The following is a 15,890-nucleotide window of genomic DNA, read 5'->3' as shown; positions in this document are numbered from 1 at the left end:
TTTAATTCACGATATCAAGCAAGGTATTCTAGGGACTCTTGATAACACTTTTAGGCATGTTTTTTTTCCTTCTGTGAACAAAGTCATATGCAATTTTAATATATATTTTGTTTTGAACTTGATCTATCTACATCACTGCAAAAATAACTCTCCATATGATGATAATTTTCCTTGCGTTCCCCTCCCCTTGGCCAGCCCTTCGTCAGTACCTGCTTGAGGGAGGCGGGGCCGGGCACCCTGATGATCTTGTAGATGGCCACGAAGGGAATCATGATCATGGAGGAGCCGGCCATGCCCCAGCCAATCACGTCTGTCCACCACGGGTACTTCTCGGGGTCGTCGGCCGAGAGGGGCTTGTAGGCGATGAGGCCGTACACGATGATCACCTGAGACAGAGGCAGGTGATCAGGAAAACAGGTGTGGACAGGTAAACAGGGGAGGGAAAAACAGTATAAACAGTAAACACGTCCAAGCAGTAAGTAGCTGGCTTTTTTTCATTATTGTTTTCTTCTTTTTTTTTACGCCCTTGCACTGCCTCCTCTGCTGTTAAAAAAAAAAAAAAAAAAAAACAACAGATAAAACGACACGCCAAGACGTACGTACTCGATGATCACCTGAGACGAAGGCAGGTGAGGGTAAAGGTCAGATAAATTGGTGGACAGGTAAACAGGTGCAAAGACCGATGAAACGATGACAAGACAGGTAAACACTATGAACACAAGAGACGGAACAAATTAAGACAATCCTGAATATACGAGAAAGTCTAATAAGTTGACGAATTAAGCAAGTAATAATTATGTGGAAATGGAAATAATACAGAGGGGAAGGGAGAAGGTTCACTATTAGGGGAATCACAGACGAGAAATGCGATCGAGTTGGACCTATGCTACTGTTTGGATTCAATGAGCTGCAAAATAAATAATAACAACAATAGAGAACAAGGTAATAATCAATGAGGAAAAGCAGTTAGGGATTCTATTTCTATATACCCGAATCTCGAGTGTGACTATGCTAAACGTAGGCCTAATAAATACTAATACCAATAGTTAAACCAGCCTCGCTACACCCAACAATGACAGGAGAACTGGGAACCGTAGAAAGGAAATGCTAAAAAGAAATGAAAAGGATCTAATTAAATTTCTTGACACCAGCAATCAATCAAAACAAAGTATGAATTAGAGGGAATAAGTCTCTCTTGACAACCACTTACAATAAATCTGAGGCCGAACTATAGGCTGAGAGTAATAATTCTTCTTATGAGGCAATGTAGAGGCGGGATGTGTACGGGATGGAGGGAGTAATAAAATGAAGAAAGGACAGTTGGGAGGAGGAGGGAAAGAAGTAGTTGGTTTAAGGGTTTGGAGAGGAATAAAGAAGGAGAGGGATGAAGATATATGGATCAAGATGGGATTGTAAAGGGAGAAAGAGAGGTAGAGGAGGAAGGAGATAGTGGTTAAAGGGTATGAAGACGATTAAAATAGGAGGGGGGGAAAAGAGAGCTCGATGAAGATGGGTTTGTATAGGGAGAAACAGACGAAGAAAATACATCGGAAGGAAAGAAGAAACTTGGAAAAAATGAGAGAGGGTAAGAATTGAAGAGATATATCATAGAAGTGTAAGAAAGGGACATATATGAAATAAAAGAGAGGAGGAAAGAAGGAAGGAAGGAAGGAATAAAGGAGTAAAAACTAAGATTAAGAAATACGTAAAAGAAGAAAGGAAGAATGAAAAGAGTTAATGGAGGGCGGGAGGGAAGAGAAATATGTAAGAATAATATAAAGAGAAAAGGAAATGAGGAGAAAAGAAAGAAGGAACCAACGATTAAAATAAAATAAGAGAAAAGAAAGAAGGGGAGATCAGGCTTAAAGAAAGGAACGAATGTATGGAAGCAAGTAATGAATGAATGAATGAATGAAGTAAGTAAGTAAGTAAGGAAGGAAGGAAAGAGAGAGGGATGAAAAGAACGAAACAACGCAATCATCAGCCGGCCCCGCGAGGACTCACCCAGATGAATGCCGGGGCGAAGAACTTGAGACACGTCCTCCAGTAAATACCGGGGGCGAAGCCGATCATCTCACGAATGTCGTCCCGCAGCCGGTCAATGCCTGCGGGGGGACGAGGCTCTTAGCACACCAGGACGCCTACATGAGGGTTTAGTTAAGGCAGAATCCCCAGGGTCTTCGGCTACGCTACACAGCCACGCGAGGGTAGGGTGTCAAGAGGTTGGTTACGCCGGGTTCCCAGAAGGCGTACAGGAGATTGTTTTGGTTAAGGTAGAGTCCCCAGGCGAGCGTGTCTCCTGCTATGGTACAAGGGCACATGAGGGTAGGTGAGTCTAGCTGAGTGATATTGTTGGAACTGATCTCAAATTAATGGTATATGAAGGGAGAGCTTGTAGGAGTATACATCTTCTAGCAAGAGGTGTGGTTACGTCAGGTCACCAATGAAAAGTCTAAGTTTAAATCATACTTTATGTCACACGAAGGTTTAGTTTCGTTACGGCAATACCTCATACTCGTTTAGTGTTACTTTATCAGGGTTTTTCAGCAGGAAGTTTTTTGTTATATCGTTACCATAAGGTTTTGTTACACGTCAAAGCGAGCGTTTCTTCTCTGTTATCTCACCAAGGCAGGGCACTAGGATTTATCGCAGCATGTCCCCGTCTGCTTCTCTCGTCTGATACGTCACCAGCTTATGTTACCAAGAGGTTTTGTTATAGAAGGAACCCCCGGGAACTTAACGTTACAAGAGCAGGTCACAATGAGTATGTTATTCCTCACCTCTGCAAGGCGCTCACTTAACAGGTTTGTCATTGTGAGTTTAATTGCACTTAAATTCACAGAGTTGAGCTGATTTTGTACTTTTCTTTCTATGTGTTTTTCTTTTATAAGTGTCAAATCTGTGCTCATGTAACCTAATGATTTGACGAATAGCAAAACATATTCAGTGTACATTCAGAAAAAAAGTGAGTCGACTATTTCATTGTAATGCTTTATAGACGCTTTTACACACTATGACCTCCTCTACTCGGCTGTTGAAATAAAGGAGAACATTTGGAAATATTTATCTACTTAAATTATAAAACTGTAGTATTAAGAGAACATGACAGAGAAAGAGAAAAGAACGCATCCATATTCTTCATCCTTGCTACCAACTAAATTAAATGGAAAAAAACGAAAACAATTGCGGATCATTTTCTACTTAACCCTTAGAACTGTTGTATTAAGAAAGCATCACACACACACACACACAAAAAAAAGAGCGGATCCATTTTCTTCGTCTTGCTACCAAATAGATTAAAAAGATAAAAAAGAGAAGCAATCGCAAATTATTTTCTACTTAAATCCTAAATCTGTTGTATTAAAAAAGCATGACACAAGAAAAAGAGAAAAGAACGCATCCATTTTCTTCATCCCTGCCACTAACTAAATTACAGAGAGAAAAAGTCACCCCGAAATCAAAATCGATACCTCGTTCCGGCTGACCTGTTTCTTACTCTAATTAAACAATAGGACGGACGGGCGGGCGGGGAAGGGGTCGGACGGGCGGGCGGGGGGTCGCTCTCCTTAATCTTAACAACCTCACCCCGCGGCTCGCCTTCATATCTTGCTATTTACGGTGCGAGATGATGAAAATATAAAGTATAAAGACGCGGTGAAGCAGAGGACGATTCATTCATTAGGGCACATTATTACTTCTTTATTGAGGATGCGTGGTGGCGGTGGTGGTGGGTGAGAGGGGAGGAGGAGGAGGAGGGAGAGGGGTAAGGGAGGGAAGGGGAGGAGGAGGAGGAGGAGGGGGAAAGGGAGGGGGAGGAGGAAGGGAAGGAGAAGGGGGGGAGGGGGTAAGGGGGTAAGGGGGGGAGGAAGAGGGGAAGGAAGGGTTTGGCTTTCCATGCTAACCTCGCCCCATGAAAAGTACCTCGCTATAAGAAGAGTCATTTTGGTTCCTTCTCCTTCTCTTAGCTTTTCATTTTCTTCTCTCTCTTTACTTCCTTCTATGAGCCAAACATCGTTCCTATCCGCTGTTCTTACGTTTGTTTTCTTTCACCTTCATTTCTGCATTTTCCTTCTCTTAGCTTCATTTTTCTTCTGTCTCTTTACTTCTTTCTGTCAGCTAAACATCGTCCCTATCCGCTGTTCTTACCTCCCTTTATCTTCCTTTTCGTTCTACTTTAACTCCCTTCCTGTATTCCCTTCACCTCCCTTTCTGCAGTTCAAGTTACAGTACTTGTCCCGTTCCTATCTCCTCGTCACGTTCTAAAAAATCCCTCTTTCTTTTTCTTCTCTTCATTTTTCCCAATCTTGGTGTCAGTCAACCCTTCCCTTCTTTCCTTTCCCATGTGTCTCAATTCTGTCCTTCCTTTCCCCTTCCCACCTCAGCCCAGAGTTTCTTCCCCATCCCACCCACACCGAGTCTTTATTAGTTCAGGACAGGACGGAGATAGATGGGAATGGAAAGGGGAGGGACAGGATGAAGATAGATGGGAAGGGAAAGGAAGGAAGGATAGATAGATAGAGAACGTCCCGTTCTCTATCTATCCTTCCTTCCCATCTATCTCCGCCCTGTCCTTCCCTTCCCCTTCCCTTCCCATCTATCTCCGTCTTGTCCTTCCCTTCCCCTTCCCTTCCCATCTATCTCCGTCCTGTCCTTCCCTTCCCCTTCCCTTCCCATCTATCTCCGTCCTGTCCTTCCCTTCCCCTTCCCTTCCCATCTATCTCCGTCCTGTCCTTCCCTTCCCCTTCCCTTCCTATCTATCTTCGTCCTGTCCTTCCCTTCCCATCTATCTTCGTCCTGTCCTTCCCTTCCTATCTATCTTCGTCCTGTCCTTCCCTTCCTATCTATCTTCGTCCTGTCCTTCCCTTCCCCTTCCCTTCCTATCTATCTTCGTCCTGTCCTTCCCTTCCCCTTCCCATCTATCTTCGTCCTGTCCTTCCCTTCCCCTTCCTTTCCCATCTATCTTCGTCCTGTCCTTCCCTTCCCCTTCCCATCTATCTTCGTCCTGCCCTTCCCTTCCCATCTATCTTCGTCCTGTCCTTCCCTTCCTATCTATCTTCGTCCTGTCCTTCCCTTCCCCTTCCCTTCCCATCTATCTTCGTCCTGTCCTTCCCTTCCCCTTCCCTTCCCATCTATCTTCGTCCTGTCCTTCCCTTCCCCTTCCCTTCCCATCTATCTTCGTCCTGTCCTTCCCTTCCTATCTATCTTCGTCCTGTCCTTCCCTTCCCCTTCCCTTCCTATCTATCTTCGTCCTGTCCTTCCCTTCCCTTCCTTCCCATCTATCTTCGTCCTGTCCTTCCTTCCCCTTCCTTCCGATCTATCTTCGTCCTGTCCTTCCCCTTCCCTTCCCATCTATCTTCGTCCTGTCCTTCCCTTCCCCTTCCCTTCCCATCTATCTTCGTCCTGTCCTTCCCTTCCCCTTCCCTTCCCATCTATCTTCGTCCTGTCCTTCCCTTCCCCTTCCCTTCCCATCTATCTTCGTCCTGTCCTTCCCTTCCCATCTATCTTCGTCCTGTCCTTCCCTTCCCCTTCCTTTCCCATCTATCTCCGTCCTGTCCTTCCCTTCCCCTTCCCTTCCCATCTATCTTCGTCCTGTCCTTCCCTTCCCCTTCCCTTCCCATCTATCTTCGTCCTGTCCTTCCCTTCCCCTTCCCTTCCCATCTATCTTCGTCCTGTCCTTCCCTTCCCCTTCCCTTCCTATCTATCTTCGTCCTGTCCTTCCCTTCCCCTTCCCTTCCCATCTATCTCCGTCCTGTTCTTCCCTTCCCCTTCCCTTCCTATCTATCTTCGTCCTGTCCTTCCCTTCCCCTTCCCTTCCCATCTATCTTCGTCCTGTCCTTCCCTTCCCATCTATCTTCGTCCTGTCCTTCCCTTCCCCTTCCCTTCCCATCTATCTCCGTCCTGTCCTTCCCTTCCCCTTCCCTTCCCATCTATCTTCGTCCTGTCCTTCCCTTCCCCTTCCCTTCCCATCTATCTCCGTCCTGTCCTTCCCTTCCTTCCTTCCCATCTATCTTCGTCCTGTCCTTCCTTCCTTCCTTCCATCTATCTTCGTCCTGTCCTTCCCTTCCCTTCCTTCCCATCTATCTCCGTCCTGTCCTTCCTTCCCTTCCTTCCCATCTATCTTCGTCCTGTCCTTCCCTTCCCATCTATCTTCGTCCTGTCCTTCCCTTCCCCTTCCCTTCCCATCTATCTCCGTCCTGTCCTTCCCTTCCCTTCCCTTCCCATCTATCTCCGTCCTGTCCTTCCCTTCCCCTTCCCTTCCCATCTATCTCCGTCCTGTCCTTCCCTTCCCCTTCCCTTCCCATCTATCTCCGTCCTGTCCTTCCCTTCCCCTTCCCTTCCCATCTATCTCCGTCCTGTCCTTCCCTTCCCCTTCCCATCTATCTCCGTCCTGTCCTTCCCTTCCCCTTCCCTTCCCATCTATCTTCGTCCTGTCCTTCCTTCCTTCCTTCCCATCTGTCTCCGTCCTGTCCTTCCTTCCTTCCTTCCCATCTATCTCCGTCCTGTCCTTCCTTCCTTCCTTCCCATCTATCTCCGTCCTGTCCTTCCCTTCCTTCCTTCCATCTTCGTCTTGTCCTTCCTTCCTTCCTTCCCATCTATCTCCGTCCTGTCCTTCCCTTCCCATCACTCTCCGTCCTGTCCGTGCCTTCCCCGTCCCTTCCCATCGATCTTCGTGTTGTCCTTCCCTTCCCCTTCCCTTCCCATCTATCTCCGTCCTGTCCTTCCCTTCCCCTTCCCTTCCCATCTATCTCCGTCCTGTCCTTCCCTTCCCCTTCCAATCCCAACTATCTCCGACCTGTCCTTCCTTCCTTCCTTCCCATCTATCTCCGTCTTGTCCGTCCCTTCCCCTTCCCTTCCCATCTATCTCCGTCCTGTCCTTCCCTTCCCCTTCCCTTCCCATCTATCTCCGTCCTGTCCTTCCCTTCCCATCTATCTCCGTCCTGTCCTTCCCTTCCCATCTATCTCCGTCCTGTCCTTCCCTTCCCATCTATCTCCGTCCTGACCTTCCCTTCCCATCTATCTCCGTCCTGTCCTTCCCTTCCCATCTATCTCCGCCCGGTCCGTCCCGTCCCCTTCCCTTCCCATCTATCTCCGTCTTGTCCTTCCCTTCCTCTTCCCTTCCCATCTATCTCCGTCCTGTCCTTCCCTTCCCCTTCCCTTCCCATCTATCTCCGTCCTGGCCTTCCTTCCCTTCCTTCCCATCTCTCTCTGTCCTGCACTTCCCTTCCCCTTCCCATCTATCTCCGTCCTGTCCTTCCCTTCCCCTTCCCTTCCCATCTATCTTCGTCCTGTCCTTCCCATCCTTCCCCTTCCCTTCCTATCTATCTTCGTCCTGTCCTTCCCATCCCCTTCCCTTCCCATCTATCTCCGTCCTGTCCTTCCCTTCCCTTCCCATCTATCTTCGTCCTGTCCTTCCCATCCTTCCCCTTCCCTTCCCATCTATCTACGTCCTGTCCTTCCCTTCCCCTTCCCTTCCCATCTATCTTCGTCCTGTCCTTCCCTTCCCCTTACCTTCCCATCTATCTCCGTCCTGTCCTTCCCTTCCCATCTATCTCCGTCCTGTCCTTCCCTTCCCCTTCTCTTCCCATCTATCTCCGTCCTGTCCTTCCCTTCCCCTTCCCTTCCCATCTATCTCCGTCCTGTCCTTCCCTTCCCATCTATCTCCGTCCTGTCCTTCCCTTCCCCTTCCCTTCCCATCTATCTCCGTCCTGTCCTTCCCTTCCCATTCCCTTGCGAGCGATCTCCGTCCGGTCCTTCCCTTCCCCTTCCCGTCCCATCTATCTTCGTCCTGTCCTTCCCATCCTTCCCCTTCCCTTCCCATCTATCTCCGTCCTGTCCTTCCCTTCCCCTTCCCTTCCCATCTATCTCCGTCCTGTCCTTCCCTTCCCCTTCCCTTCCCATCTATCTTCGTCCTGTCCTTCCCTTCCCCTTCCCTTCCCATCTATCTCCGTCCTGTCCTTCCCTTCCCATCTATCTCCGTCCTGTCCTTCCCTTCCCCTTCCCTTCCCATCTATCTTCGTCCTGTCCTTCCCTTCCCCTTCCCTTCCCATCTATCTCCGTCCTGTCCTTCCCTTCCCTTCCCTTCCCATCTGTCTCCGTCCTGTCCTTCCCTTCCCCTTCCCTTCCCATCTATCTCCGTCCTGTCCTTCCCTTCCCCTTCCCTTCCCATCTATCTCCGTCCTGTCCTTGCATTCGCCTTCCCTTCCCATCTGTCTCCGTCCTGTCCTTCCCTTCCCCTTCCCTTCCCATCTATCTCCGTCCTGTCCTTCCCTTCCCCTTCCCTTCCCATCTATCTCCGTCCTGTCCTTCCCTTCCCTTCCCTTCCCATCTATCTTCGTCTTGTCCTTCCCTTCCCCTTCCCTTCCCATCTATCTGCGTCCTGTCCTTCCTTCCCTTCCTTCCCATCTATCTTCGTCCTGTCCTTCCCTTCCTTCCCATCTATCTTCGTCCTGTCCTTCCTTCCCTTCCCTTCCCATCTATCTTCGTCCTGTCCTTCCCTTCCCATCTATCTTCGTCCTGTCCTTCCCTTCCCCTTCCCTTCCCATCTATCTTCGTCCTGTCCTTCCCTTCCCCTTCCCTTCCCATCTATCTTCGTCTTGTCCTTCCCTTCCCCTTCCAATTCCCTTACACTTCCCTTTCCCACCTCAGCGTTTCTTCCCCCTCCCCTCCCCCTCCCTTCCCCCCCTCCCCCCCTTCACGCCGCTATGTATGCCGAAGGGTTCTTTTATAAACCACTTAATGACGGAGGAGTGAGGGGCCGGCCGCCATTATTTTGGTCATATTACCTCTGCAGACCTGACCCCCTTGCCCCCCCCCCCCCCCTCCCCCCCCCCACCTTCCCTCCCCCCCCCACACCCACGCCTCTCTCTCTCCCATGTCTCTCTCTCTCTCTCTCTCTCTCTCTCTCTCTCTCTCTCTCTCTCTCTCTCTCTCTCTCTCTCTCTCTCTCTCTCTCTCTCTCTGGGATATCTACTTTAACTTTCCTTATTACTTTTTTTTTCTTTCATTCTTCCTCGGTTCCTTCCCTCCAGGCTGTTCCCCTCCTCCGCCTCCCTCGGGTTCATTGTGCGCCTGTCTCTGTCTCCTGATGCCTCTCTGACCACACTGACTCTCCTACACACTCGTCTCTCTCTCTCTCTCTCTCTCTCTCTCTCTCTCTCTCTCTCTCTCTCTCTCTCTCTCTCTCTCTCTCTCTCTCTCTCTCTCTCTCTCTCTCTCTCTCTCTCTCTCTCTCTCTCTCTCTCTCTCTCTCTCTCTCTCTCTCTCTCTCTCTCTTCTTTTTTCTTTATTAATTAGTTTCATTCTTGTGTGTGCTGATTTTTTTTTTGTCTGCTTATTACTGTGTGTGTGTGTGTGTGTGTGTGTGTGTGTGTGTGTGTGTGTCTGTCTGTCTGTCTATCTGTGTCTGTCTGTCTGTGTCTGTCTGTCTGTCTGTCTGTCTGTCTGTCTGTCTGTCTGTCTGTCTGTCTGTCTGTATGTATGTATATATGTATGTATGCCTGTAACTACTTTCACATTCACTCAAAATTCCTACTTTTCCATTCCACAGATCCCTCTCTTGCCTCAACCTTTCCTTCATCCACCTCTTCCTCGCTACTCCCTCTCCCTCTCTTCCCCGTTCCTTTCCCATCATCTCCTCCCTCTCTCCCTCCAAGGACTCACCGTATATCCAGGACACCGCTATAGCCTCGCAGAACACGGCGAAGAGGATCGAGTAGCCGGCAGCGTATCGGTCGAGCACGGTGAACACGTAGAAGCCGCCCTGGGTGCAGCAAGCGAGGCCCACGAAGAAGTCCACGGAGAAGAGGATGGCCACGAAGACCTTGCGGTTCCTGCCGATGATCGGGAACTCATCGCTGAGGGCCGTGATCACCGCCTCTGACCCGCCGAACTGAAAGGAAATAGGTCATTAAACATTTCGCCGAGTTTTAGGCATTTTCAGGGGTAGTTTTAAGAAGCTTTCGTAGGCGTTTTGGGCATTTTCAGGGGTAGTTTTATGAAGCTTTCGTAGGAGTTTTGGGCATTTCCAGGGGTAGTTTAATAACCCTTTTGGTAGTATGACCATTCTTTTGTACCATGAACCCTATCAATATATCTATAAATTATAAACATTCTCTTTCTCTATCCATCTCTCTATCTGTCTATCATCTATCTATTTTCAACCTCCTCTCCCTATCTCCCTATGGGAGTTTTGGGCATTTTCAGGGGTAATTTTATGACCTTTTTGGAAGTATGACCCTTCTTTTGTACCATGAACCCTATCAATATATCTATACTTTAAAAACACTCTCTTTCACTATCCATCTATCTATCTGTCTATCATCTATCTACCTATCTTCAACCTCCTCTCCCCCAAACCCAGACCCACAAACCACCCACCGAGGAGTCCAGGCCCAGGGTGAGGAGCATCATGAAGAATATAATGGCCCAGAAGGTGGAGCCGGGCATGGTGGCGATGGCTTCTGGGTACACGACGAAGACCAGCCCGGGGCCCTCCTCCACCACCTCGTTGATGGGCTTGCCGCTCTTGTTGCTCATGTAGCCCAGCACGGAGAAGATGACGAAGCCGGAGATGAAACTCGTGCAGCAGTTGATGAGGCTGGTGGCCATGGCGTCCCTGAGGTGAGGAGGTGTGTGTGAGGGGTGACTAGGGGACAGGTAATGGGAGAAGAGAAGCAGTGAGAGTTGTTGGTAAGAGGAGTAAGGTGAGATAAGGTGTGATTGGGTGAGGGATTGATGGGACTTAGAATCTGAGAGGTAATATGGAGAGTAAGAATGAATACTATTGGGACAGGTAAGGTAATGTGAGGAGCAATAACAGGTGTGGTGATATGTAAGATGAGGTAAGGTATGATAAGGGAATGATGGAAGTCAGAATATGTGAGGAAAATAGGGGAGTGAAAATAAGTGAAATTGGGAACACAGGTAAGGTTAGGTGAGGTAATGAGAGGCGTGGTGGGAGGTGTAATTAAGAACAGAAAGGTGAGGTAAGGTGTGAATGGGTGAGGGAATGATGGGGGTGATAATATGTGAGGTAATTAAGAGGAGTGAGGATCGAGGTCACATCTTAAAAACAGTTAACTTCCAGAGAAAACGGAAACGAAAAAACACAAAAAAACTTTACACGAAAATAAAACCAATACACCAAAAAAAAAAAAAAAAGGTAGTTTTCAAAAAATTTACACATCAAAAAAACATAAATGGGTTATATAGGGGACGCAGAGTGTGTTGTCCTTCCTTACTTGTAGACATTGTTGTGGAATTTGTTGTAGGAGGCGAAGGCGAGGAGGACGCCGAACCCTGGACCCAGACTGAAGAAGATCTGCGTTGCGGCGTCCACCCACACCTGTCATGGAAGAACACCTGTCACGTTGTTGTCCTTTTTTGTCCTTATTCTTCTTCTTCCTCCTCCTTCTCCTCGTATTCTTCCTCCTCTTTCCCCTCTTCCTTTTCCTTCTTTTTCTCTCCTCCTTTCTTTCTTTTTTTCTCTTTTTCTCATTCCTACCTTATTTCCTTCTCTCTTTCCTTCCTTCCTTCCTTTCTTTTTTTCTCCCTTTTCTTTCCTTGCTTTTCCTTTCCCTTCCTTTCTTTCTTCTTTCCTCTCTTCCATTCCTCCTTCCTTCCTTCCTTCCCTTCCTTCCTTCCTTCCTTCCTTCTTCCCTTCCCTCCTTCCTTCCTTCCTTCTTTTCTTTCTTGCTTTTTCTTTCCCTTTTCTTTCTTTTCCTTTCCTTGCTTTTCCTTTCCCCTCCTTTCTTTCTTCTTTCCTCTCTTCCTGCCTTCCTTCCTTTCGTCCTTCCTTCCTTCCGTCCATCCGTCCCTCCCTCCCTCGTCTTCCTCTTTCACGTCGCCTACCTGTTGAGCCTCACCTGTTGAACGTGCTCTCACCTGGAAGGAACACCTGTTGACTCGGCCGGAGACAATATATTATGTAACAAGACGCCTCCACGAGCACGCGCGCACACAACCTCCCCCCTCCCTTACCCCTTCTCTAACACACAATGGCCGGTATTCTCAAGACGTTCTAGACTCTCACAACAAATATCTCCAAAAGGCACAAAGGGGATCAGTCGGGTTCTCAAGTTTATTTTTTTCTTCACGTTCATGGTGTAGAATTCTAAACTATTTCTAGGGTCATACAACTACCCTTTTCAGTACTAACACTTCTTCCACCAAAGCCTTAGAAACTGTGTGTGTGTATATTCCCGAATGTTTGAGAATAATGAACTAATGGCTTGTCTCATGTCATCACAGAGGAACATAATCTGACATTCTTAATTACATTTTACGTAAATCACCAAAATAAACGACTAAAGCAACACTATGGCTTTGGTTGCATCCAGCGTAGGTAAATTCCTCTTATTTTTATTTTCCGTTATGTTTGGTGGCCTATAACTTGCAGATAACATATGGATACTAGAGGTTGGTTCGAGGGTCATGTCTGAATCCTCTCGGCACTCTGGGACGAACTCTAATTGGCCCTGTAGTAAATTGGCGCCGTAACGCTGGCCATGGTTGTCAGGGGGGAGTGTGGCGTGTCCTGCCTTGGCCTGGAGTGACCCCTACTGACCATTCCCCAAAGAGGCGCTCCTGAACACCTCCGTTGGTTGCTCTAAATCAGCTCCTGCCTATTGCCTTAAGGAAGTTTATCGAATCAAATTGTGTACCCATCGCTGCGGTTAATGGCATTTCTCCAGTATATGTGCTTTATAAGTATCCCTGTTTGTTAATTCCTTCAGCCGGTTTAAAACTTCAAATATTTCGTCATGTACTCCACCCCTTTCTATAGAATTTACTGTATGCTGTTTTAATCTTTCTCTGTATCGTGTTTCTTAGGCCTAGAAAACATTTTGTCGTTCTTCTTTTTACAAGGTGTAGGGACTGTATTCATTCTATAATTAGGGGACTCAAAAAATACAGCATACCCAACGTGGGGCCTAACCAGTGACACGTACAACAGTTCAGATATGATTTCTATACTCCAGATACCAACACTTCCAGAATTAAAACATAACACTTTGTATGAATATAATCATCTAATGCTGAATATTCTCAAAACATCAAGGAAAAAGAACATAGCCGAAGGAAGTAAACAATGGAAAAAATGAATAACAAAAATAACCACAACAATAATAACAACGATGATAATAAAAAAATAACAATAATAACTCATACTACTACTCTACTACTACTACTACTACTACTATGGCTCCCTCCTCCCTCCTCCGTATCCTCCCCTCTGACTCTCCATACAAGACGCTCCCCCTCCCCGGCACTGGCACCCCTGCGGCGGCCCAGATGGCACCCCTGCAACAATTTCGACGCCAGAAGGTGTGAGCGTGGCGGGGGGCGGCGTCCCTTGTGCCAATACAGCATCTTTCCTTTCAATAAAATTCCCAGAAACCTTCGTCCCCATCTCCTCCTTCCTCTTCCTGCTTCCTCCTCCCTTCCCCTCCCAATCCTCCTCTTCTTAACCTGACTCTAACAAACGTAAGAAGTATTTTTGTTTGTGTGTGTGTGTGTGTGTGTGTGTGTGTGTGTGTGTGTGTGTGTGTGTGTGTGTGTGTGTGTGTGTGTGTGTGTGTGTGTGTTACGTAGTTTTAGAAGCAACAGCAGAAGGAACAACCATTGACAAAAGGTGAAGGAAAGAGGAATAAAGGAAAGAAGAAAGCAGGAAAGAAGTAAAAAAAAAATGTGAGGGAAAAATGAAAGCAAAGAAAATGGGAACAGAAACAGAAAAGGAAACTATAAAAAAAAGTACAAAGAAAGTCAAGTAACGTTACAGGGCGACCGAAGGGAAAGTAGCACAGAAAGGAGGAGGAGGAGGAGGAGGAGGAGGAGGAAGAGGAAGGGGGCGTCGCTCCCTAATTGGTGTTCACTTCCCTCCCGGTAACCATTGAGGTGCAGCCGCCTGTTGCCTCCCTCCCTTCCTTCTTTTCCTCACCTTCCCTTCTCTCTCTTTCCTCCCTCCCAAGGTGCTTCTTTCCCTACCTCACTCCCTTTCCTCTCCCTCACTCCTCCACTATTCTCCTCACCTCCCCTTCTCTCTCTCTCTCTCTCTCTCTCTCTCTCTCTCTCTCTCTCTCTCTCTCTCTCTCTCTCTCTCTCTCTCTCTCTCTCTCTCTCTCTCTCTCTCTCTCTCTCTCTCTCTCTCTCTCTCTCTCTCTCTCTCTCTCTCTCTCTCTCTCTCTCTCTCTCTCTCTCTCTCTCTCTCTTTCCTCCCTCTCTACTGCTTTCTTTTCCTCATCTCCCCTTCTCTCTCTTCCCTCCCTACCTCCCTCCCTTCTTTTTCTCATCTCCCCTTCTCCCTCTCTTCCTTCTTTTCCTTACCTCCCCTTCTCTCTCTTTCCTTCCTCTCCCTTCCTTCTTTCTCTCATCTCCCCTTCTCCCTCTCATCCTTCTTTTCCTCACCTCCCCTTCTCTCTATCATTCCTCCCTCCCTTCCTTCTTTTCTTCATCTCCCCTTCTCTTTCTTTCCTCCCTCCCTCCCTTCTTTTCCTCACCTCCCCTTCTTTCTCTTTCTTCCCTCTCCTACTTCCTTCTTTTCCTACCTCATCCCCTTTCTGCTTCCCATCCTCTCCTATCTCCTTCCTTTTCAATCCAATCACTTTTCTCCCCCGATATCTTCTTTTCCTTTCTGAATTCCCTCCGTTTTTTTCCCTCTATGTTCCTCTGGTGCAGTGGTTAGGTTAGGTTAGGTACCAGTTTATCTTACCCTCCCTCCCTCCCTCCATCTCTCCGTCTCTCTACACATTCTTCCCTTCCTCCCTCCATTTCTTCCTTCTTTCTCTGACTCCCTCCCTCCCCTAATCTGTCTTCCCTTCCGTTCATTCCACTCTCAATTCTCTCTTCCCTTTCCTTTTTTTTTTGCAATCCTCTCCTCTTCCTTCCCTTCCTTTTAAATAAGACCTGGAGAGCAATGACCTAGTGCTGGAGGAAGCGAAGGGAGGACACGGAGGAAAGTTGGGGAGGAGGAGGAACGTTTGTGGTTGTTTTCCTTTTTACTAGTGTTGTAGGAAGCGGAGGGGAGGAAAAAGGAGGAAAATAGGATTGCTCAGAAACGTTTGTAGTGGTTGCTGTTGTTGTCACTGTTATTTTTTCCCCTTAGAAGAAAAACGTTCAGAAGACTATTTTTTTTTTTTTACTTGCAGCATGAATCAAAGGGGTGGTATTGTTAGTGGTTTTTTTTTTTCGTTCACTCTCCCTCTCTTCGTTCTTATTTCTCGCATTCCTCTTCCTTATCTCATTTTATTTTGCATTACATTGTTTTCATTTTCGTCTGCTTCTTTCTCTTTCTCTCTCTCTTTCTTTTTCTTTTTTCTTGTCTCTTTTTATCTATATATTTTCCTCTTCCCTCTTTTTTTCTTTTATTTCTTCCTTTTACTTCATTTTTTCTTTCCTTCCTCCTTTCATTCTTTCTTTCGATCTTTCAATTTTTCTTACTTTTTTCTTTCTTTCTTTTTCTTTCTGTCAATCTCTTTCTCTGTCTCTCTCTCTCTCTCTCTCTCTCTCTCTCTCTCTCTCTCTCTCTCTCTCTCTCTCTCTCTCTCTCTCTCTCTCTCTCTCTCTCTCTCTCTCTCTCTCTCTCTCTCTCTCTCTCTCTCTCTCTCTCTCTCTCTCTCTCTCTCTCCCTTCTCATTAAGTTCCACGAAGGATTACGACAGGAACAGGCAAAACTCACATTAATTAGGCCGGGATCTCTGATAGACCGAATCCCCGACATTGCCAACAACATGCCTACCCTCGTGATTATTATTATTATTATTATTATTATTATTATTATTATTATTATTATTATTATTATTATTATTATTATTATTATTATTATTATTATTATTTTCATTATCAGTATTATTGCAACTACTAGTGCTTTTTTCTACTATCACACCCACGCC

At 46.9% G+C, this 15,890-nt stretch overlaps 1 protein-coding gene across 7 annotated transcripts in view; it reads right to left on the bottom strand.

Moving 5' to 3' along the window:
- LOC127010420 (sodium-dependent dopamine transporter-like) overlaps positions 1 to 15,890 on the bottom strand; it is a 71,563-nt gene that overhangs the window by 6,574 nt on the left and 49,099 nt on the right. For all 7 annotated transcript variants that reach the window (XM_050884487.1, XM_050884489.1, XM_050884485.1 and 4 more), the window contains 5 exons: positions 11,241 to 11,344; positions 10,378 to 10,615; positions 9,661 to 9,889; positions 2,005 to 2,105; positions 210 to 386 (listed from right to left, as the gene is read on the bottom strand). In XM_050884487.1, coding sequence (XP_050740444.1) covers positions 210 to 386; positions 2,005 to 2,105; positions 9,661 to 9,889; positions 10,378 to 10,615; positions 11,241 to 11,344 — 849 coding nt within the window. The remainder of the gene's footprint in view (positions 1 to 209; positions 387 to 2,004; positions 2,106 to 9,660; positions 9,890 to 10,377; positions 10,616 to 11,240; positions 11,345 to 15,890) is intronic.

The sequence above is a fragment of the Eriocheir sinensis genome, chromosome 43 (genome assembly GCF_024679095.1).
Source record: "Eriocheir sinensis breed Jianghai 21 chromosome 43, ASM2467909v1, whole genome shotgun sequence".
Classification (NCBI taxonomy): Eukaryota; Metazoa; Arthropoda; class Malacostraca; order Decapoda; family Varunidae; genus Eriocheir; species Eriocheir sinensis.
The sequence above is the reverse complement of the archived record's forward strand: the minus strand, read 5'-3'. Positions and strand labels throughout refer to the sequence as shown.